A 19,482-nucleotide genomic window follows, 5' to 3' on the forward strand; every position below is an offset into this window, starting at 1 on the left:
CAATTCTTATCCTACGCCATTGGTCAGTGGTTTATTTGAAGATTTTTCCTATTTTCATTTCCAAACCCAAGCGTAACAGTTTAGGTCCTGAGCATGTAAAAATGTTTTAAAAAAACAACTTGAAAGCCTATAAAAATATAAAAATGTGTATGAAAATCTAAAATGCATTCCTTCGATTGTACGTACCCAGAGTGAACTTGAATAATTACTTCGTTTAGTTGCAGGAACTTGAAAATGCATTTGGATCCGAAAATATCCGATCCGAAAGATTCGGCTCCGAAAATGAAGGATCCAATCCGAATCGGGATCCGAAAAAAATCCTGGATCCATCCATCTCTAGTTAATATCAGTCATATATATGTAATTAAATATAAAATATCATGGGTTTTCCATAGTTAAAATGAGTTGACCTTGAGTCCAAATCAATATTTAGAGTTGCTAATGGTAGTCCCTTCTGGGACGAATATGAGGAAGGGGGCCAACATCCCAAAATGAGCATTCTTTTATATTCACAAATTGGCACATATTGCTAAACATCAATCTACAACATCATATACAGATATTATCATCATTTTATTCCCAAATTTAAGTGAATTCGAGGCATGAATCAGAATCATATTCTTTACTTTTTACTTATAATACACCCGCCTGTCAAAATTAACCTGATTCATGAGTGAATACAAAAAATACTTTCATCAATAATCAACTGATGCAGTCTCACATTTAAGACAATTGTTACAGTGATAGGAAATAATAAACATACAAAAAGATATTTCACATAAAAATTTAGGCTCAACTTTTATGTGGATATGAAATGCCAGCATTTGGAAAGTTTTCCTCACAGTCTTTTTGAGGCTTGAATATATGCTTTGGAGCATGAATCCAGCAGCCACTGTTCCCAGCCTTTTTTGAGCTTGGCACAGGAGAAGACGGACAACTTCTGCACGATGGAACGGGGTAACTCATGACAGGCTTGCCTTTGCTGGGACCAGCTTCTGGCTCCATCTCCTGGCTTGCTGCAGCACCTGCTCGCTCCTCTCTCCCACCCCCTTCCCTGTGTACATTCACCAGCAAAGACTGCCTACAAAGAGCGGTGATCGCGCCCATTTTCTTGGTCCTCATTTTCACCTTCCTGAACCTGGAGAGTATCCCCATTTTTGATGGGCCAGGAACGCTTTGAGTCTCTGACGCAATGGAAACAGTTTTTCCTTTGGGATCTGATGAAGGGCCATCATTACCACCAACCTCCTTCTCAACCACTTTAGCCAGTGGAGCCTGTTTACATTTCTGCGAGTACAAGTCAATCATGCCAGAGCTTGCAGATTTGGTGAGACCTTCCTGCAAAGCAATCGAGTCGTCATAGCTTGATTCACTCCCAAAACTTATCTGACTGTGCCTGCTCCGTACGCTTGTGTTTGTCTGTTCCCTGCTCACAACTCTCCCCTGCGCCCATTCACTGGGATTACCCTTTGACCCACCACCGATTGAACCATCTTCGCATCCATCATGTCCAGCTCCCCCTTGATCTGTCCCCTTGAGCCCAACGGATGAGCTCTCAGTCCCCACTGATGAGAGCGATGGAAACCTCGAACCACTCGTGACCCTGTCATCCGTGGCAGCATTCCTGGTCATGAACTCCTCCTTCGCTTTCCTCAAGCGTAAGGCGCGAAGGTGTGCAAACTTTTGGCTCTGGGGAGGGGAAGGGGAGGAGTGCAGTCTCTCCCGCAACACCTGGAGCGTCCGCTCGATCGACTCACTGATTGGGGAGGTTGTGTCCTTCACTTCCTCCGTCTCGGGGCGTGGTGGGAAAATAGGAGTCGGGTTCGGAGCCAAAAGGGGTGCTTTGGGCTGAATCGCACTCTTGATGGCCCCGGCGCTCGAGGATTTTGCTATGCTATGCAGGGGAGGCTTGAGGTTGGGCCCGACACCGAGAGATCTTATTATCCCGGCACTGGCTGACTTCTGCACCGTCGCCACCTCAGGGTTGGAGAACCCAAGGAGGGCTTTCCTCACCTCATCCTGGTACTTCTCCATCTGAGCTTTCACGCCACCTGCAGCAAAGAGCTCCCGCCGGTCGGCTGTCGGAGAGAGCCAGGCTGGTGAGCGGCTCCCGGGAGTGAGGCCACCGGACTCCGGAGATCGTCCGTTGCCACTCTCCTTTCGGTCATACTTGGCAATCATGAGTCTGATGCTGGGGGCAGCCTCCTTACCTTTGTCGCGCCTGGAAGAGCTGGGCATTGGTGGGGGAAGGGGGTGAGCGCAGGGCTGCGCCTCCACAGTTTGCCCTTCGGAAGCCACCTGATCTGTACCCTGAGCCCTTCGGGCTGATGCAGGCCTCGGAGATGGGGGAGCCTTCTCCGTTCCCACCTTACTTTTCTGCCACCTACCGATCCCATTTCCCACTTCACTCTCTGCCGGAAGGCCGACCACATAACTGATGACATTGCCCTTATGCTCTCCGCAGATGGGTGAGAAAATTTTGCGTGTCGTCTGGACAAAGACATTGGGAGCTGGGTCGCGCAAGGGGCTACTCGATGTGGGTGCATGGGAAGCGCAGGAGGGCCTGCTGATCTCACTTTCAGGAGTAGACTCTTGCGTGCCGTGGGATCCGTTGGTGGAGCTAGAGGCACTACCCTTTGCCCCTCGAAAGGATGGTTTGGCACTTCTTGCGCCACCCACGTACGCCACATGAGTGTCTGAGACACGTCTCGCCTTGAGGCACTCCTCCTTACCTGCCTCCAAACAGGATGCTGCCTCCGACTCGTCTGACTTGGATTCCGTCTCATCACTCTCGCCCTTGTCTTCCCCGCTGCCCAAGGCCATCGCCCACTTTGTCCCGGATGCGCTCGACCCTGGGGTGACCTCGTGCCACGAAGTCATGCTTTCCTTCCACTCCTCCACGCTGCTCACACTCGGAGATCGCGTCCTCTCGGACGGTGGCGTGGAAATGCAATCAGAGGACTTCCTCCGGCCCACGTCGAGGGGTATTTCAGAAGGCTTGGCTATGTCATCTTCTAAAGGAGTGGATGATGCTTTTTCAAGAGATGCAGCACCCTCTGCAATGCTAGATCCTTTGGAGGCAGCCACCCCTGGACCCTCATCCAATGCAGGCAGGTGGTGTCCACTCTCCTCCACTCGTTCTTTGGTGGCCTCAGATGGAGCCACCGTTGTGTCAGTGGCACTTTCCTCCTCCGTGCCTTCATCACTGCTCTGGATGTTCTGACAGGCATAGAACACAAAACAGAAACAGAATGATCATACCATGAAATATGACAGACTAGTGTAGGAACAAGATGCCATTTGCACAGATCTAAGATGACGTCTTTCCCCCTTCCACACTTCCGAGTAAAGTGGGTTGGTTTTAAAATTGGAATTAATTTCTTGGATCTTTCACCATTTCATATGCATACCAAGATACCCTGATTACGAGGCAACTAGCTCGTATCGGAAGATTTGATTGTTTTCCAACGAAAGGGAATATTATGGATGACTGATTTTTCATAATTTTTACTTTTTATTAAATGTCATTTGAAATTATAAGTATTTACACTGCATTGGTATGATTTAACCTCATATTTTATATTGGAAATTTCCTAAAGAGGCAGTTCATCTTAGATTTGTATTGTTAAAGTACATTCTCAAAACATATATGTTGAGTGAGGTAAAAATAGGTAGGAAAATATGAGGAATTCAAATTTTTTTTAAAGCAAAGTAAAAAGACACATGCTTCCCAGTTTAGATTACATTAGTATTCTGACTGTGCCAAAGCAGAATTATTTTACATTTAAACTTCATGCAGTTGCTTCTTAACACTTGGTTTACTAATGTGAAGTTCAGTTATGTATGCTGAATTATGTACTATTGATGGAAATAAATTGAATGCCCATGGTTGCTTAAATTTTAGCAACAAGGCTGTGATGAATTTACATTACCTCAAAAATCCATTCCAATACTGTTTAATATTACTAGTTTGGAGGGTACCGATCAAAAATTAGTCAATACCACCTTACCTGGGTTTTTTGTAGAATTCCTCTGCTGGGATGTTCTTTTGCAGATAGAGTCATTGCTGGCTCTGTAATTTGTTAATTCACATTTTAATTTGACATTTCAATGTTTAAGCAAAGCATTAATATTAGTGTACTCATTCCTCTAAAACAGAGGAGGTGATAGGATAGCTACAAGTGAAAAACGTAAAAGCAAGGTCCGAAAATGACAGATATACATTTAAAAGCACTTTCTCCAAAGCACATACCTTGAGGAATGCAGAGACGACTAAGTTCCTGTTTCAATTCAAGGACTTTGTTTGTCAGAAGAAATGGAAGTTCAGCTAATTCCTCTGAGCTCTGTCTTGGAATCATTGCTTTTGCGAAGGTCTTCTTACGATATTTTTCGTAAGGCTGCAAATAAAACAATTTGGAATTAGATTTTTGAAGACATTGACATCAATTTCAACAGTATTTCCTTGGTACACATTAAATTAAATGTTAAAGTTAATTCATCTCATCATAAGGCTGATGCTGCATGTTGGTGATTGATCACCCCTGCTAAACACCCCAGAGGTGGATCGTAGGGTATTATGTAGATATAGATATATTATGTGGATGTTCTGGGAGAATGAGGCTAGGATGGTGCCAGGTAGGTTGTGAGGCTCCCAGCAAACAACAGGTATTGACAAAATCGAGAGAAATACTGATCTCATGTAGATTTTTAAAAATTTTATTTTCTTGAAAATTTGAGGGAATTTTACACATGGCATGTTATTCCATGTTTCCAGCGATGCTATCAATGTTCTGTATCAGTGGTGTGTATTCATGAAACATAAAGTAAATATAATTGGAAATAAAGTTAAATAATTTTTAACCTTTTTTGAAGTAGCAACTGTGGTTATAATGACCACTTTTGTCGCAATCAATCCAAAAAAATCAGTTCCAGGCACCTGTAATGTCAGAAATCCATTGGAATTTTGTCTCTCCATGGCCTGTCACTATGGTGTGGCAGAACTTTACATTGCCGGACACTATGACTGGCATGATGGTAATTGCATTAAAAGGCTAATACTCACATCATCTTTATTATATGGAACATGTGAACATGCATGTCATAATATAAGTGGTAAAAGACATCTTTATTTTAGGTTTTCCCGGCGTATAGATTGATGAAAAATATCTCAGGATTCCCACCGGGTGTGGTATTGGGTTAATTCTCCCAACATTTCAATGGCTGAGTCTGCCATCATCTTTAGGGGTTTACTGTTAATGGTACTTTTTTACAGTACTTATTTATTTGACTGGGATATGATAATATATTATTTTTTAATTCAACTGGGATATATATGTAGTAGCGTGATGGTGTAGACGGTGACGGGAGTCCTATGTCTTTTACTCGTGTACGAAAGTGCTCAATGCGACATAAGAAGTTTTCACTTGAATAAAAATATTTTTCTGAGCAAATATTTTAAAAACTAATAAAGCGCTGTTATAATTTTCTTGAACATTTGGTTTCTTAACCTTTTCTGTGTTACAACTTGAACGACCATGGCTTACCCCCCACTAGTTTTGATCCTGGATACGCCCTTGAATTGAGAAGGATTGGGGAGTTGGTTTCCCTGACCCCACAAAGTTGCTCTCTGAAAAAATTCTCTCAGAGCAGATCCTGCCTCTGCCTCTGCCTAGGTAAGACACTGGCTTCAATACAATGAGGTCTCACTATGCATACCGCTAGACATTTTAATAAAGAGGGGCACCTTACCCTCAGCTTTGGGAAGAGGACAATGCATGTTGACATACATCATAGACCTCATGTGTATTTTATTTAGCTCTTAAGTGGGTGTGCAGGGTTTTAATTTTAGTACCTAATATTAATTATCTATTGACTAAAAAATATGGAATCCAACTTTATAATTGAAAATTTAACAGTAAAAATGTAGATATAAAGTTAAAGAAAATGCTTCACTTGCATCTCATTATCTTAAATTTTCCTAGAAGGCTTTTCTATGTACAAGTCATAACAATTTAAAGCTAAACTCAAGACTTAAAATAATAGTAAAACTCACTTTAGTCTTTTCGCCTGAGGGCTGTGGTGCTTTATCACCTGATGGCATATCCTGAATAGGCTCCTTGACAGTAGGTACATCTTTATTTCCATCACTGGTTTTCTGGCTTTCATCCTGTCGATCTTTGAGCTCGTTCCTTAAAGTTCGAATTTCTTGATTCCGATCAGCCAAAGCAACCTCCAATTTCTCTGCCTGTACCAAAACATACATATATTTTAATTTCATAGCCTATGCACGTCAATAAAACAACTTATGTCTTTTAAGTTACTGTGTAGTGATCCGGAAATGGAAATATTCCATTTCCAAAATATGCATAAATATGTTGTTGTGTGACGTCTCAGAATAGCCAGTTATGACAAGCTATGCCTCGGGATTTGCATCTTTTCACTTTCAAGAACACCTAACCTTCCTCTTCCCCTTCCTTTCCCCTTCCTCTTGGACGAAAACATGCTGGTTCCACTTCCCTATATAATGGCATGGTGGAGATGCTATTGGCACTCAGGCACTCACTCAGTAACTCATACTCAGTCATGAGTCACTCGTCAGCAGTCAGTCAGCAATTTAGCCGTCAGTTGGAGTTGAAGCGCGGGCCGTATGGCCCGTGCGACTTAAACCCCTCGCTATCCACCCGTGTCATCACCAACAGCTCCTCTCCTTCCCGAGACTTTTGGTAATATTCTAAATTTTGGCTATTCTAGACGCACAAATTCATGATTACTTTATGCATATTCATTGAATTGATTGGGTAACTGGGATTTTAAATGGAAATAAACTTTGGGATAAAAACTTTAAATACTTGTGTGTGATTATTCGCTTCCCGACACCAAGGGCAAGAACCCACGCAATTCAAGGCGTGCTACCCATGACTTTTTAGGTGGCGGGCCACACCAATTACAACTGATTGAACCCTTAGAGCAGTCTGCATGTAGGTGTACACATCCTCCAGCCTCTTCAAACGTGCATTTTTATACTTTGACTAAAGGTAAAGTGTGTACGTACACATCACCACCAGAAGGCAAACATCATTTGTGATCGCTGTTGATGATATTTTTCAGGTGTGCCTGGTGTACTCATTAGGTTTTTTTCTCATTAACTATGTTGTATTTTACATGCAACATGACATTAGCTATCACTCAGTAGGTTTTCGCAGGTTTTTCATGCCCCCTTTCCTGCAGTAGATTTTTTTGCTGACGGATATCACACCCTTCTCCTCATGTTTTTTTCTCACAAACAGAAATCTTTTTTACACAAAATTTTCACGCATACTTGTTTATCTTTTTTGACATTTCTCTAATAGTGTATATTGTTTATCTTTTGTATTGTAAAGGTTCATATACCATTTTTTAATTTGTTCGCATTGACGCTATCGAGGGGTTAGGTGGAAAAGGGGACTTCTTTGTCTCGACCTCACCCGAACAAAGGCATATATTATTATATATTATTATATATTATTATTATATTTATCAGGTTTGTTGCCTGAATTTTGTGACCACCCCTGGTCACTTTTCCTGAGGGAATAAGGATAGTTTTTATGGAGGATAATCATAAGGGTTCATGGAGGTAAGGCGGTTGAAAGGGGAAGAGTTATCATTTTATTTTTATATGCTTTCAGAGCAGGATCCCACGTGTGACTGATTTTTAAGCTGCCATCCCTATTAAAGTTCTGGTCGCATTTCCTAATATCCAATACATTCCATATTAGCCGGGGTTTGAAGTTTTTCACCTTGGTGATTACTTTGGCGTTTTGAAAGTTAATCAGTTGTCCCAAGCAGTGGTGCAGCGAGGGCAGGTTTTGGGGGATAAAACCCCCCAACCCAGAGCTCAGAGAAATTTTATGTTTAGTCCATTTTACTTAATTGGATTGATATTATGTGCTAATGGAATAGTGTAGGGATTAATACAATATCCCTCAGAAACCTGTAAAACTCACCATTTTGAGCCATTTATCTTAAAATTCCGTAATTTATTAATCTTGCACCTACCGCTTATCCTGGTGGGTATTCCATACCCCCTCACACCCCAGTATTAGTTGCACCTAAACACCCCCATCCTTAATTCCTAGCTGTGCCCTGGTCCCAAGGCTGCATATTCTGCTACTGCCAACTACAATGGCAGTCTCTGTCAAATGGCACACTTTTGCTTTTCTATTCTGGTTTTCACAAAGCATCCAGTTTCTCCCAGTGGCGTAGCGAGGTGGGGGTTTTGGGGGATAAACCCCCCCCCAGAGCTCAGGGAAATTTTTAAGTTAAATCTATTTTACTTAATTGGATTAATATTGCTTATAGAATAGTGAGGCGATTAACCCTTTCGCGCCGAATTCCGCACCTGTGCGGCGAGGATTTTTTTTCCTCAACTACGAATGCCACATCAGTGCGTCCTGAATGTTCTTACCCTAACCAACGAATGCCGTGCCTGTGTGGCACAGGTCGAAAAAAGTGACCGCGGCGGACACAATAGACCCACGGACGCGGTCGCCCCTTGTGATCCACCTTAGCGCGAGCCCAGCCCCTTCTTCGGCCGCTCAGGTCGACCCTTTCCTATCCTCTCCATGGGGTCAACTACTGTTATTTGCAGTGTGTTTTCCAAAAAAATATTTGTTGCTTACTTTAGAAATCCAATGCTAGAAATGAATTCATCTTTTTTTGCTGACCATATGGAAATTTCAAATGAAATTCTAACATTAATATCAACAGAGTTATAGAACAACTAGTAAATATACTAAATCCGTCTATATAAACATTAGAACTTCGTTTAAAATTTCTGCACGCTCAGAAAAAAACACGAAATTCATTTTGAATTTAAAAAATCGATACGAGCAACAAGTATTTGCATATATTCTGCGTTAATATTTTAGCTAGTTGACCGCGGACTCGTGCTAGGAAGGGGCTTTTAATCCCTCTAGGGTCTGGGACAGAGGCCGAGGAAAAGGATCGGCGCCCCACCGAGTTGGGTCCAAAAATGTTTCGGGAGGGAACCACTGCCTTTAGTCGACGCGGAAAGGCTTCGTACAGAGGAGTAAAGAAAACTTTCAAGAGACTCGTATTAAGGAAGAATTTCCTTCAACGAAGGTCCGGCGCAAAAGGGTTAACAAAATATCCCTCAGGAGGCCATAAAACTCAATATTTTGAACCACTTATCTTAATTTTTTCAGGCGGAGGGCCACCGCACCTCCCGCCTACCCTGGCGGGTATACCACACCCCCAGGCACCCCAGTATTAGTTGCACCTGTAACCCCCCTAGCCTTAATTCCTAGCTGCACCCCTAGTTTCTCCAACATATGTATTTCTTAGAGCAATCTTGGCAGGGTATCTCGTACACTCCTTCTACTTGGAGCTGTGTTGTGTCCTTCAAACTCCTCAGGCAATTTCTAAGTTTTGTTTGTGGCTTAGAAACAGTTTTCATGTCATGTTTGTGACCAGCTATGGCCATTAAGCATCGAGCAATAAACCCGATAAATAAAAAGGGAAAATCTGAAAAACGTCATCAATAGCCGTAATGACCTCTAAAATCTTCATCAATCAGGAAATCATTTGTGACCATATGTCATGAAGTCCAGCAAGCCCAATGATCACTTCGCAGTTATTGTGAAGGGTGTTATCACTTGTTTTACACTTTTTTAGACGATACATTTATACTAGTGCCTATGTGCACCTATTTCACTGTTTTGGATCTCACTTGTGGAAATCATAAGAAAAGTGACTGCCCAAAGGATTGTTTTATATAATTTTCTACCACTAGCAAAGGTTTTTATTTTGAAAATTTAAAATTGGAAATGCAAACTGGTACTTCTTTGACAGGGATGCCGACTTCCAAAAAATATTGGGGGGGCCCAAACCGGGGATCTTGCCCCGGTAAATTTTATTAGTAGTGAGTTTTAAGTTTTTGAGGCATTTTAGAAGAATGATCAACATTAGAACCCTGATAACTCGAATCTCAATATTTGGACACTACGGGGATAATTGACAAGCCTGACACTTTTTTCCTCACACCCATAATGAATTTTTGAGGGGGCTCGGGCCCCCTCAGACCCCATGGAGTTGGCGCCACTGTTCTTTGATAGAGATTCCAAACAAAATGTAATATATCTACTCATTATTAAGAAATCTAAAAACGTGAACTTAAAATTAACTTACCAGCTGCAGAAGTTCTGTGGAGAGGTTTTGAATTAATGCCATGGAACTGCAACCACTGAGGCTAGCTTCCAACAGCTCCTTGCTCAGCTCCATGCTTTTCTCCACATCTCCATCACCCCAATCTTCCTGCTCCCCAACAGATTTACTCACTTCATGAAGTTGCTTCATCTTTCCCACAAGATTTTGAGCAAGAGCTGCTTGTTGTTCTGAGTGAACCTGAAAGGAGGACTTTTAAAACGATTAATTGAATGACAAAATAATTACAAATCAAATTTTAAAGTGTATTATCTTCAGCTAAGTACATAGTAGCAGTGGCACAGCTAGGTATTAAGGCTAGGGGGGGGTTTTAGGCGCAACTAATACTGGGGTGCTTGGGGTATTGCATACCCGCCAGGGTAAGCAGGAGGTGCGGAGGCCTTCCGCCGTAACAAATTAAGATAAATGGTTCAAAATGGTGATTTTTATGGCCTTCTGAGGGATATTTCATTAATCCTCACACTATTCTATAAGCAACATTAATCCAATAAAGTAAAATAGATTTAACTTAAAAATTTCTGTGAGCTCTGGGGGGTAAGGATTTATCCCCCAAAACCCCCCCCTCGCTGCGCCACCGCGTAGTAGATTTAACATACATACTAGGAGGCAATTATGTTTTGATGGAGGAATTTTGAATGAAAAGTATTGTGAAAGCAGAAAGAAAAATAACAGAAATGACATTGGAGTCTCAAATGAAAACCCAAAGCATTTAATAATCATTTACAGGACGTATATTTTGGAAAGTAGGTTGCACCAAAGATTTCGTCATCCAAAAGCGTAATGCTGGTAAAGAATGAGTAAGAAAACTTGTTAAAACTGAAAAAGGTGCTGGAACACCATGCCATGATGTTCTACAGAATGAAAGTTATGATGAAGCAGCACATTTGTTAATTATCCGATGGATTTGAAAATCAATTAAAGATAATATTCAACCTATCCAATAATTTAAATTTATGATGTTTTCATCTCAATCAAAATCTTACAAGGGACATTTACAAGATGAAATCCACGCACAAGTTAGGTTGATGGTGTTTAGTAATAAAAGTATAAATATGAAATTTTCTGTGCCATAATGCCTAATGTGTAGAGATATAAACATGCAGAGGTCCATGTGAGCTACCAATCTTCCTCTGAGGAGACCCTCTCTAACAGTTTATTTGGGAGGTGGCTAACTGCAAGGTCACAGGCGATGGTCTGGGTGCCAGCCTTCCCAAAAGGGATTTTGGTTATAAGTGATGAGGAGTAAAATCGTTTGTTTGATAATTATGTTTAATTTCTTTGTTTTAACTATTACCAAAGGGACAGTTAAGATTTCATGGCTGAATAAAATACGTGCATGTGTAACTTTTTTCTCTAGCATGGAAAGCTATAGGCATAGCGAATGTTCATTGCTTGAATCTCATGACGAGCGAGACATATTTAGAAAAAAATTTTATATTTCAATAACACCCTCAATCACAATTATGAATACCAAATTTCCAGCTGTGGAATTCATTTTCAAGCTCTGAAATGGGCTGCTATCACAATCAGTCAACTTTTAAAAGCTGCATAATTTTCAAGTTTTCCTTTTCCTTACATGGATATTGTAGAGATGGTAGCAATATAACTTCTCATTTAAAGAAAATCCCATGGATCAAGTTAGCTATATGTCCTTCCCCTGCTAAAGGATTAATTCATAAAAGCTGATAGAGCCACAGTGGTGTAGCCAAGGGGTGAGTCCGGGGGGTCTGGACCCCCCCGAAATATAAAAACACAATTATTTTCCTTCATAAAAGAAAACGAAATATTGAAAAATCATGAATTTACAAAATATTTCTTTAACAAATGAAGTATTTTCGATTATGAAAAGTGTTAAAATTAGTTAAAAACTCTCTACTTGGTACCGTGCTTTTCAAAAATTTTCCCCCCTGGCTTTGGACCCCCCCCGAATGAAATTCCTGGCTATGCCACTGTAGAGCCAGGATAGGGGATACCACAATGTGCTGGTAGCAGGAAAAATGAGTTCTGTGTCGTCTATGAGAATACTAGTCGGCGTGTGTTTCCTTCATCTCTTTTTCAGGTACAAGACATTTTTATAATACCGAGGGAACGACAATGCTCAAGGTGAATGAAAAGAGCTGCTCCACTTGGGTATCTACCTATTCGATCGATAGATTTTTCTTCCTCATAGGAAAATCTACTAGAATTGGTGGAATATTAATTGCGTATGCTTGGTTTCGCTAATAGTAGGGCCCGCCCGCCTTGTGACGGTGCGGGACTCCTCGTCCCTTCCCTTCCTTCCCCGTCCTTTCCCTGGAGGTATCGTCGGGCTCTCGGCGATGCCTCCGATCCCTTTTCCCTTCTGTCCGCCCCCTTCTGGGTGCAGAGGTAAAAAGCTCGCGCTTATTATAGACCCTGCCCCAGGAGTGTAACCCTCGAGCCCGCCCCAAGGGTTTCGTTCACACTGCTCCACTTGGGTTTCGCCAGTTGTGACTTTTCCAAAGAGTGCCAGATAGGCAAAGAAGCAAATTAAGCCTGAACGTATGGGCCACTAGAGCCTTTATTCACTGTCTTCTCTTGCCACTCCCCCTTCTTTACCACTGGGTTACTGGGTTGTATGTACTGCCTATAGGTCATTTCAGGGGTGCCGACTTATGGAAAATATTAGGGGGGCCCAAACCGGGGAACTTGCCCCTAGAAATTTTATTAGTAGTGAGTTTTAAGTTTTTTAAACATTTTAGAAGATTCATATGATCAACATTAGAACCCTGATAACTCGAATCTCGATATTTAGATATTGCAGGGAAAATCGACAAGCCTGACACATTTTTTCCTCTCACCCATAACGAATTTTTGAGTGGGCTCAGGCCCCATGGAGTCAGCGCCACTGGGTCATTTGCATATATGTACTATACTGTAATCATTCAATGATATGCTGCAAGTTCTCAGAAGCCTATATGTTATTACATTAACACATTAGCATTCTGAAGGTTATTTAAATGTGTGTGTATGTCTTTGTTTTGTAGATGTCACCACTGGTCGAGTGAGTTTGAGATGTATGTAACTTCTCTAGCGTGAAGGAGTGGGTGCCATATTGTAACGGTACTGTGTTGGTGGTGAGTGTTACGTACGATAACAGGGAATAAAGCGTTTATCTAAATGGACTACATGCTTGTTAATTCGGACCTCCTCTCCTCGGGAACACTTCACATTCTTTACATCAGCTTATGAGAATGCAATTCCAGGATGCATTGCCAAGATGTCAAAGAAAATGCACTTATGACACTGACAAACCATTTTCCATGCATGGTACCTGGTGCTTGAGTGCTAAAGTGCTGCAGTAAATTAAATATTTGAAGATAGGATGTATAGCATCCATTCTACATACAATCAGAGCATAATCGCAATGCAGTCAGTACTTCTTCATAGCACATGAACCAAATCTTTTGACAGTCTCATAGCATACCACCCCTCTGCATGAGAGGTGGTATTATGTGAGCTGTGGCATGTGCTGGTGAGTTCACAGCCAGCCAGAATTCGCAGAGATTCTTTTCATCCGGTAAAAATTTCAGTTTTGTTCATGTCTGCACTGCTCTACTTTCCATATGGCAGAAAAACACAACTATGTGTACACTTCTAAAGATAGTTCCATGAGAATCTTCTGGGTTAAATGGTTTATGCCGATAATCTAAATGTGGTGTTCAGCAAGTACCTATTAGAAGTGATCACCGATTTGGATAATTCAGATATTTCAGAATTGAAGTGAGAACACAAAATATACTTGATTTTTTAGCAACAGTTTTACATTTCCTAGCAAAACTACCTGTAGATTTTCCTCTTCTTGTTTCAGCTGCTCTTGACATCTTTCCAATTCATCAACTCTTGATTTCAGCCGTGCCACCATATCCGTATGAGATGGACAGATTTCTTTGCCCGAGCAGGAGTTGGCATCTTCAGCCATCCCCAGTTGCTCTGAAAATACAATTACAACAGTAATTTTATCACGTATGACATATTTTTCTCAAGGTATTTTCAGCTTTTCTTGATTGAAGCTTTCGCGGCTCATGATGATTAAAAAATAACTCACATACGGGTGTATGCCGCGTGTCGTAAAGGAGATAGCCCCGACATTTCGCGACCGACTGCAGGTCACTTTTTCAAGGGAATAATGTTGGGATTGGTTTTTTTGCTGCCTTTTTATATTTCAGGTGGGAGGGGTTGGCGGAGGGTGTGGGGAGTTAGGACTGGAGGGGGAAGATAACGAAATGTTGCGGATGACTGGGTTCCAAGTATTGCTGATTCTTAATCCGGTATCTCTATTGTAGTTGATCTTGTTTTTCTTTATTTCTATGGCCACGCGGATGAGTCGGGTTTTAAAATGTTTTATCCTCGCGATGACTCTTGATTTTTCGATGTCGATCATCACGAAGCCACCGAACATGCGATCAACTTCAAAAAATCAAGAGTCATCGCCAGGATAAAACATTTTAAAACCCGACTCATCCGCGAGGCCATAGAAATAATGAAAAACAAGAACAACTACAATAGAGACACCGGATTAAGAATCAGCAATACTTGGAACCCAGTCATCCGCAACATTTCGTTATCTTCCCCCTCCAGTCCTAACTCCCCACACCCTCCGCACAACCCTCCCACCTGAAATATAAAAAGGCAGCAAAAACCCAATCCTAACATTATTCCCTTGAAAAAGTGACCAGCAGTCGGTCGCAAAACGTCGGGGCTATCTCCTTTACGACACGCGGCATACACCCGTATGTGAGTTAGTATTTTCAGCTGTTTGGCATCAAGGGCTAAGTTCTCCAGCCAGAAATATAATATGTATGGCCAGGACCGCCCAGGGAGGGGGGCAGATGGGGTAGACTGCCCCAAACCACAGAGTTAAAGGGGCTATTTCTCTTAGGAGGAGGGGGGCCTAACACCCAAACTCTACCCAAGGCCTCAAGAAGTACTGACGACAAAATATGTGGTCGGAAGTTTGCCAAAAGGGCAATAATTTCACTCTCATACATGGTTATAACCTCATATGAAAGCAAAGAAAGATTACCCTGCCAAAAAAAATGATACCCCAATTGACATGGTCCATAGATTCAGAGGCGCAGCTAGAAATTAAGGCTGGAGGGGGTTTAGGGGTGTGTGGGGTCTGGTATATCCACCAGGATAAGCGGTAGGTGCGAGATAAATAAATTGCGGAATTTTAAGATGAATAGTTCAAAATGCTGAATTTTACAGCTTTCTGAGTGATGTTTTATTTATCCTTACTCTATTCTATTTGTAATAGCAATCCAATTAAGTAAAATGGATTAATATTAAAAATTTCTCTGAGCTCTGGGGGGGGGGGGTTTATCCCCCAAAACCCCCCTCGCTGCACCACTGCATAGATTGGCAGTAGAATGATGCCCAGAGAATTTCCTACCAAGAGACACACTGTGTTGCAATTTCACTATGTGGGCAATCAATAATAATATCTGCACAAAGGAGAAATTCAAAGCACTGTAATAATGAAGGGTTTGCATGCTTTTGAGTCAACAATTATTTAGCACATTCAACATGGAACTGATTTTGTGCAAAGCCATAAGAATCGCACTGATTTTTTCATTGGAAACTATAGATGAAGAAAATACAAATTCCACAGGGGCTGAAGAAATCCAAAAACTGTGAACTAGCTATCCAAAAACGATGCACACCACACCGTAGCTAGAACCCAACTGAAGACAAAATTTGTGGTCGGAAATTTGTCAAAAGGGAAATAATTTCACTCTCATGCAAGGCTATACCTCATATGAGAGTGAAGAAAGATTACCCTGTCGAAAAAAATGATACCCCAATTGACATGGTCCATAGATTGGATTGGATGAGGCAATGTCAAGAGGGTGGTTTCCTATTATTTTCTATTGCCTAAATTGAAAGATTATTTATTATTCCTGGAGTACGCATTTCACACTTTTAGATTTTTAAATGACGATATCTATTTTTCGCGATTAAATGAAAAGTGAAAAATTTCAAGCGCCCGAAAATGCGATGGCTAAATATGAATGCTGGGAAAAACCCCTGTGACGTCATTCTGGTTCCCGCTGCTGCTGTGTGAGGCCACCTTGGAGCAAGGCTATGAGCGCCGATAGGATGCAGGCTGCTAGAAGGTAGCAGAGTACCCTACTAGAAGGTAATGCTCGGCTTAAATAAAGATTATTAATACCCTATCAAACTAAGGAAACTTCAGACCTTAGCCAGTTTTAATAAGTGATTATTAAGACATGTTTCCCTGAGCTCTGCGCCTCGTGCATGCATTGGTAACCTCAGACGAGATATAACTCCTACCTTCTCGTATAGAAACTAGGTCCCTGTGACGTCACGTGGAGTGGCATCGCATGGCCACCAATCTGGCCTTTTTCAAATGCAGTTAAAATTGACCATTGCCATTTGTCTAAACTGGGAATTCTATAGCTAAATAATTTGTTTATTATGAATACAGTAACGGTGGGTAACGAATCACAATCAATGCCTTTCGTTTTCTTTGATGAAGGAAACTACCCTATTGATGAGCTCCATGCTCCAAGAATTACCCAGCTGAATAAAAGGGTACATCATTTGGTGTGGTCCACAGATCAGATTGGACAAGACTACGTCAAATCATAAGCTCCATGCTGAATGTGTTAACTTGGTGATAAACTGAATCATTGTTATAGGTAAAATGAAAATTAAGGTTAACAGCTGCCAGGTAAATAAATAATGGATAAAATCATCAGGAACTATCTTGGATTTCAAAAATTTAAAATTACATTTTGAAAATCCAGAAAAAACTGCTGCAAGGTAATGGTAGACACATTCAATAAAAAGGTGAAGATATTAATTGGAATGATTTATGAACAGCAACTGGACTACCTTTTGATTTTTCCTCATGATCTGTTTCTTCCATTCTCAGTCTTTCTGAAATGTAAATATAATTCTAAAAACTGTGATTTGATCAACAAAATTCTTATGAATTACTATGTATGCTTTCAAAATATTACGAATCAATGACTCTTACCCAATTCTTCACGGTGAGTCTTTGCAATGCCTTGTATTTTTTCTTCTAAGTCTTCAATTTCGTTCTCCAGCTCCCTGGAAAAAAAGATTTGCCAATGATGAACTCAAATGAAATAATTGAATGAGTTACCTGAAAGGAATTGCTTGTGGCTGAGCTTTAAGCCACTGACAATGAGTGTGTCCACTAGGTTGCAGATGGAGGGTCGACCTCTAGATTTAGAGGTTAACTGTGATATAAGTGAGTTTACTTGTCGAATGAGTAGTTATGGACAAAAAGGTACAGCATTTTGAGGTGGTATGTCTCCATCCCTGAGCAGGGGCGCAGCTAGGAATTAAGGCTGGGGGAAGTTTAGGTACAACTGCATAATACCGGGGTGTGTGGGGGTATGGAATACCCACCAGGATAAGCGGTAGGCGCGAGATTGATAAAGTGCAGAAATTTAACAATAAATGGTTCAAAATGCTGCATTTTACGGCTTTCTGAGGGATATTTTATTTATCCTTACACTATTCTATTTGTAATATCAAAGTGCTGTGCCACTGTCCCTGAGTAGGACAGACCATCTAAATGATACATTAAGCCTGTCAAGATGCCAAGAATCGGCAACCGAAGGCCGCCAACAATTATTCCTCTCATTGCCCAAGGGAGAGAAGAGCAGCTCTTCATATGAGTGAAGGTGGAGACCCACAGTAGTCAGTGCAGAGACACTCATTTCACTGCAGGCGTGGCAATAATAGCTGTAGTATTGCAATGTGGGAGGCAAGGGGAAACCACCACATTAGTATCTCGAGGAGTCGCAGTTACACCAACTTTTTTTTTACTCAGACATGATGGAATTCTCTCAAGTAAAACATTCCGGAGGTAAACTAGTCCCCCATTTGGATCTCCAGATGGGGACTAACCCATAGGGTATACATCTTTCAGTTGTGATAAAGTTATGAAGATAGGAACATGAAACATGAGATCACTTGGACCTGCAGTAAGCTATAAAATCTTAAAGTGAAAATGCAAAGATTGAATCTCAATGTGCAAGGAACCAGCAAAATGAAGTGGCCTGAAGAGGAAGACTTTTGGTGTGGAAGCTATAAGATTATACACTCAGGATCTCTATACCAGTGGCACAGTGAGGGGGGGTTTCGGGGATAAACCCCCCCCCCCCCAATGCTCACAGAAATTTTTAAGGCTCAAGGGTTCAAATCTCTGCTACTGCCGGGCTTTGAACCCAGGCCCACTGGGTGGGAGGCCAACGCTGTAGCCACCACACCAACCCAAATCCCAGTGAGTTATGAGGGAGTGCTAAGAAGAGTGGGAGAAACGAGAATTCTTCTAAAAACCTTGAGGAGAAGACAGAAAAACTTAGTTGGCCACATTGTAAGGCATGATGACCAGATAAAAATGATCGTAGAAGGACAAGTGGAAGAGAAGAAGGGCAAAGGACAGCCCCGAATGAGTTACTTAGGGCAGGTTATTAAGGATTCAAAAGAGAAAAAATAAGTCACGATGAAAAGAATAGCGGAGAGGAGAGCTGAATAGAAGCTGCGTCAAACCAATCTTCGGATTGCTGATGATGATGAATGGAGGTGTAACAATCATGCTTTAATTCAAGTTCATAATGAAGTACCTATTCATGCATATACAAACTCTTTGGTAATGATATCTTATACAAGATGGAGGTACCTAAGAGTGCTACAAACTTGAACATGGAAAGGCGCCTGGAGAAAAAACAATAAGCTCAGTAATAATCAAAGAACTCAGATGAAAAGTGAAATATGTACTATGTGGCAGGAGCGAAGCTAAGAATAAACCTTTTCCCTACCATACACGTACATATACGTGTGGACGTTTCCTGACCCGGGAGACAACGGCCGTATATTTACGTGTGAGATTTTCCTAGCCAGGAAAGCGAAAGCCGTATATATGTATAAGTTTTCTAGCTCTCCCCCTTCTAGGACGGTCGCGGGTGTATGTCGTCTTTGTCTTGGAACCCAACGCTCCGGGGTTATGATTTACCCTCGGAATCCGGGAGCAGGTACCCGGACCCCTCCTCTTTTATAACCCCTCTTAGCGGTAAGGGACAGCGGTCATACAATGGTTTATCCAGTCAGGTTTCGAAATAAATATTAGTTCATTTCTCAAGAAAAATAAACTAAGAATTGAATTATTTGTGTTTTGAGCAGCATTTACAATTTTTAAACGAAATTCTACGATAAATATTAACTTATATCTCGAGTTATGTA

General features: G+C 41.4%; 1 protein-coding gene across 3 annotated transcripts in view; it reads right to left on the bottom strand.

The window, feature by feature from the left end:
- Nucleotides 1–484: 484 nt before the first annotated feature.
- The window catches only part of LOC124171025, a 71,897-nt gene continuing 52,899 nt past the window's right edge, over nucleotides 485–19,482 (bottom strand). The window contains exons 9-16 of one of the 3 annotated variants that reach the window (XM_046550164.1): nucleotides 17,246–17,319; nucleotides 17,101–17,145; nucleotides 14,024–14,172; nucleotides 10,186–10,401; nucleotides 6,053–6,244; nucleotides 4,253–4,397; nucleotides 4,011–4,072; nucleotides 485–3,219 (exon numbers count right to left, since the gene is read on the bottom strand). In XM_046550164.1, the coding sequence (XP_046406120.1) occupies nucleotides 793–3,219; nucleotides 4,011–4,072; nucleotides 4,253–4,397; nucleotides 6,053–6,244; nucleotides 10,186–10,401; nucleotides 14,024–14,172; nucleotides 17,101–17,145; nucleotides 17,246–17,319 (3,310 nt within the window). In that variant the 3' untranslated portion in view covers nucleotides 485–792. Of the gene's footprint in view, nucleotides 3,220–4,010; nucleotides 4,073–4,252; nucleotides 4,398–6,052; nucleotides 6,245–10,185; nucleotides 10,414–14,023; nucleotides 14,173–17,100; nucleotides 17,146–17,245; nucleotides 17,320–19,482 lie in introns of all 3 variants that reach the window. The other 2 variants (XM_046550163.1, XM_046550165.1) reach the window with 2 other exon arrangements.

This window comes from Ischnura elegans, chromosome X, assembly GCF_921293095.1.
Source record: "Ischnura elegans chromosome X, ioIscEleg1.1, whole genome shotgun sequence".
NCBI classification, from domain to species: domain Eukaryota; kingdom Metazoa; phylum Arthropoda; class Insecta; order Odonata; family Coenagrionidae; genus Ischnura; species Ischnura elegans.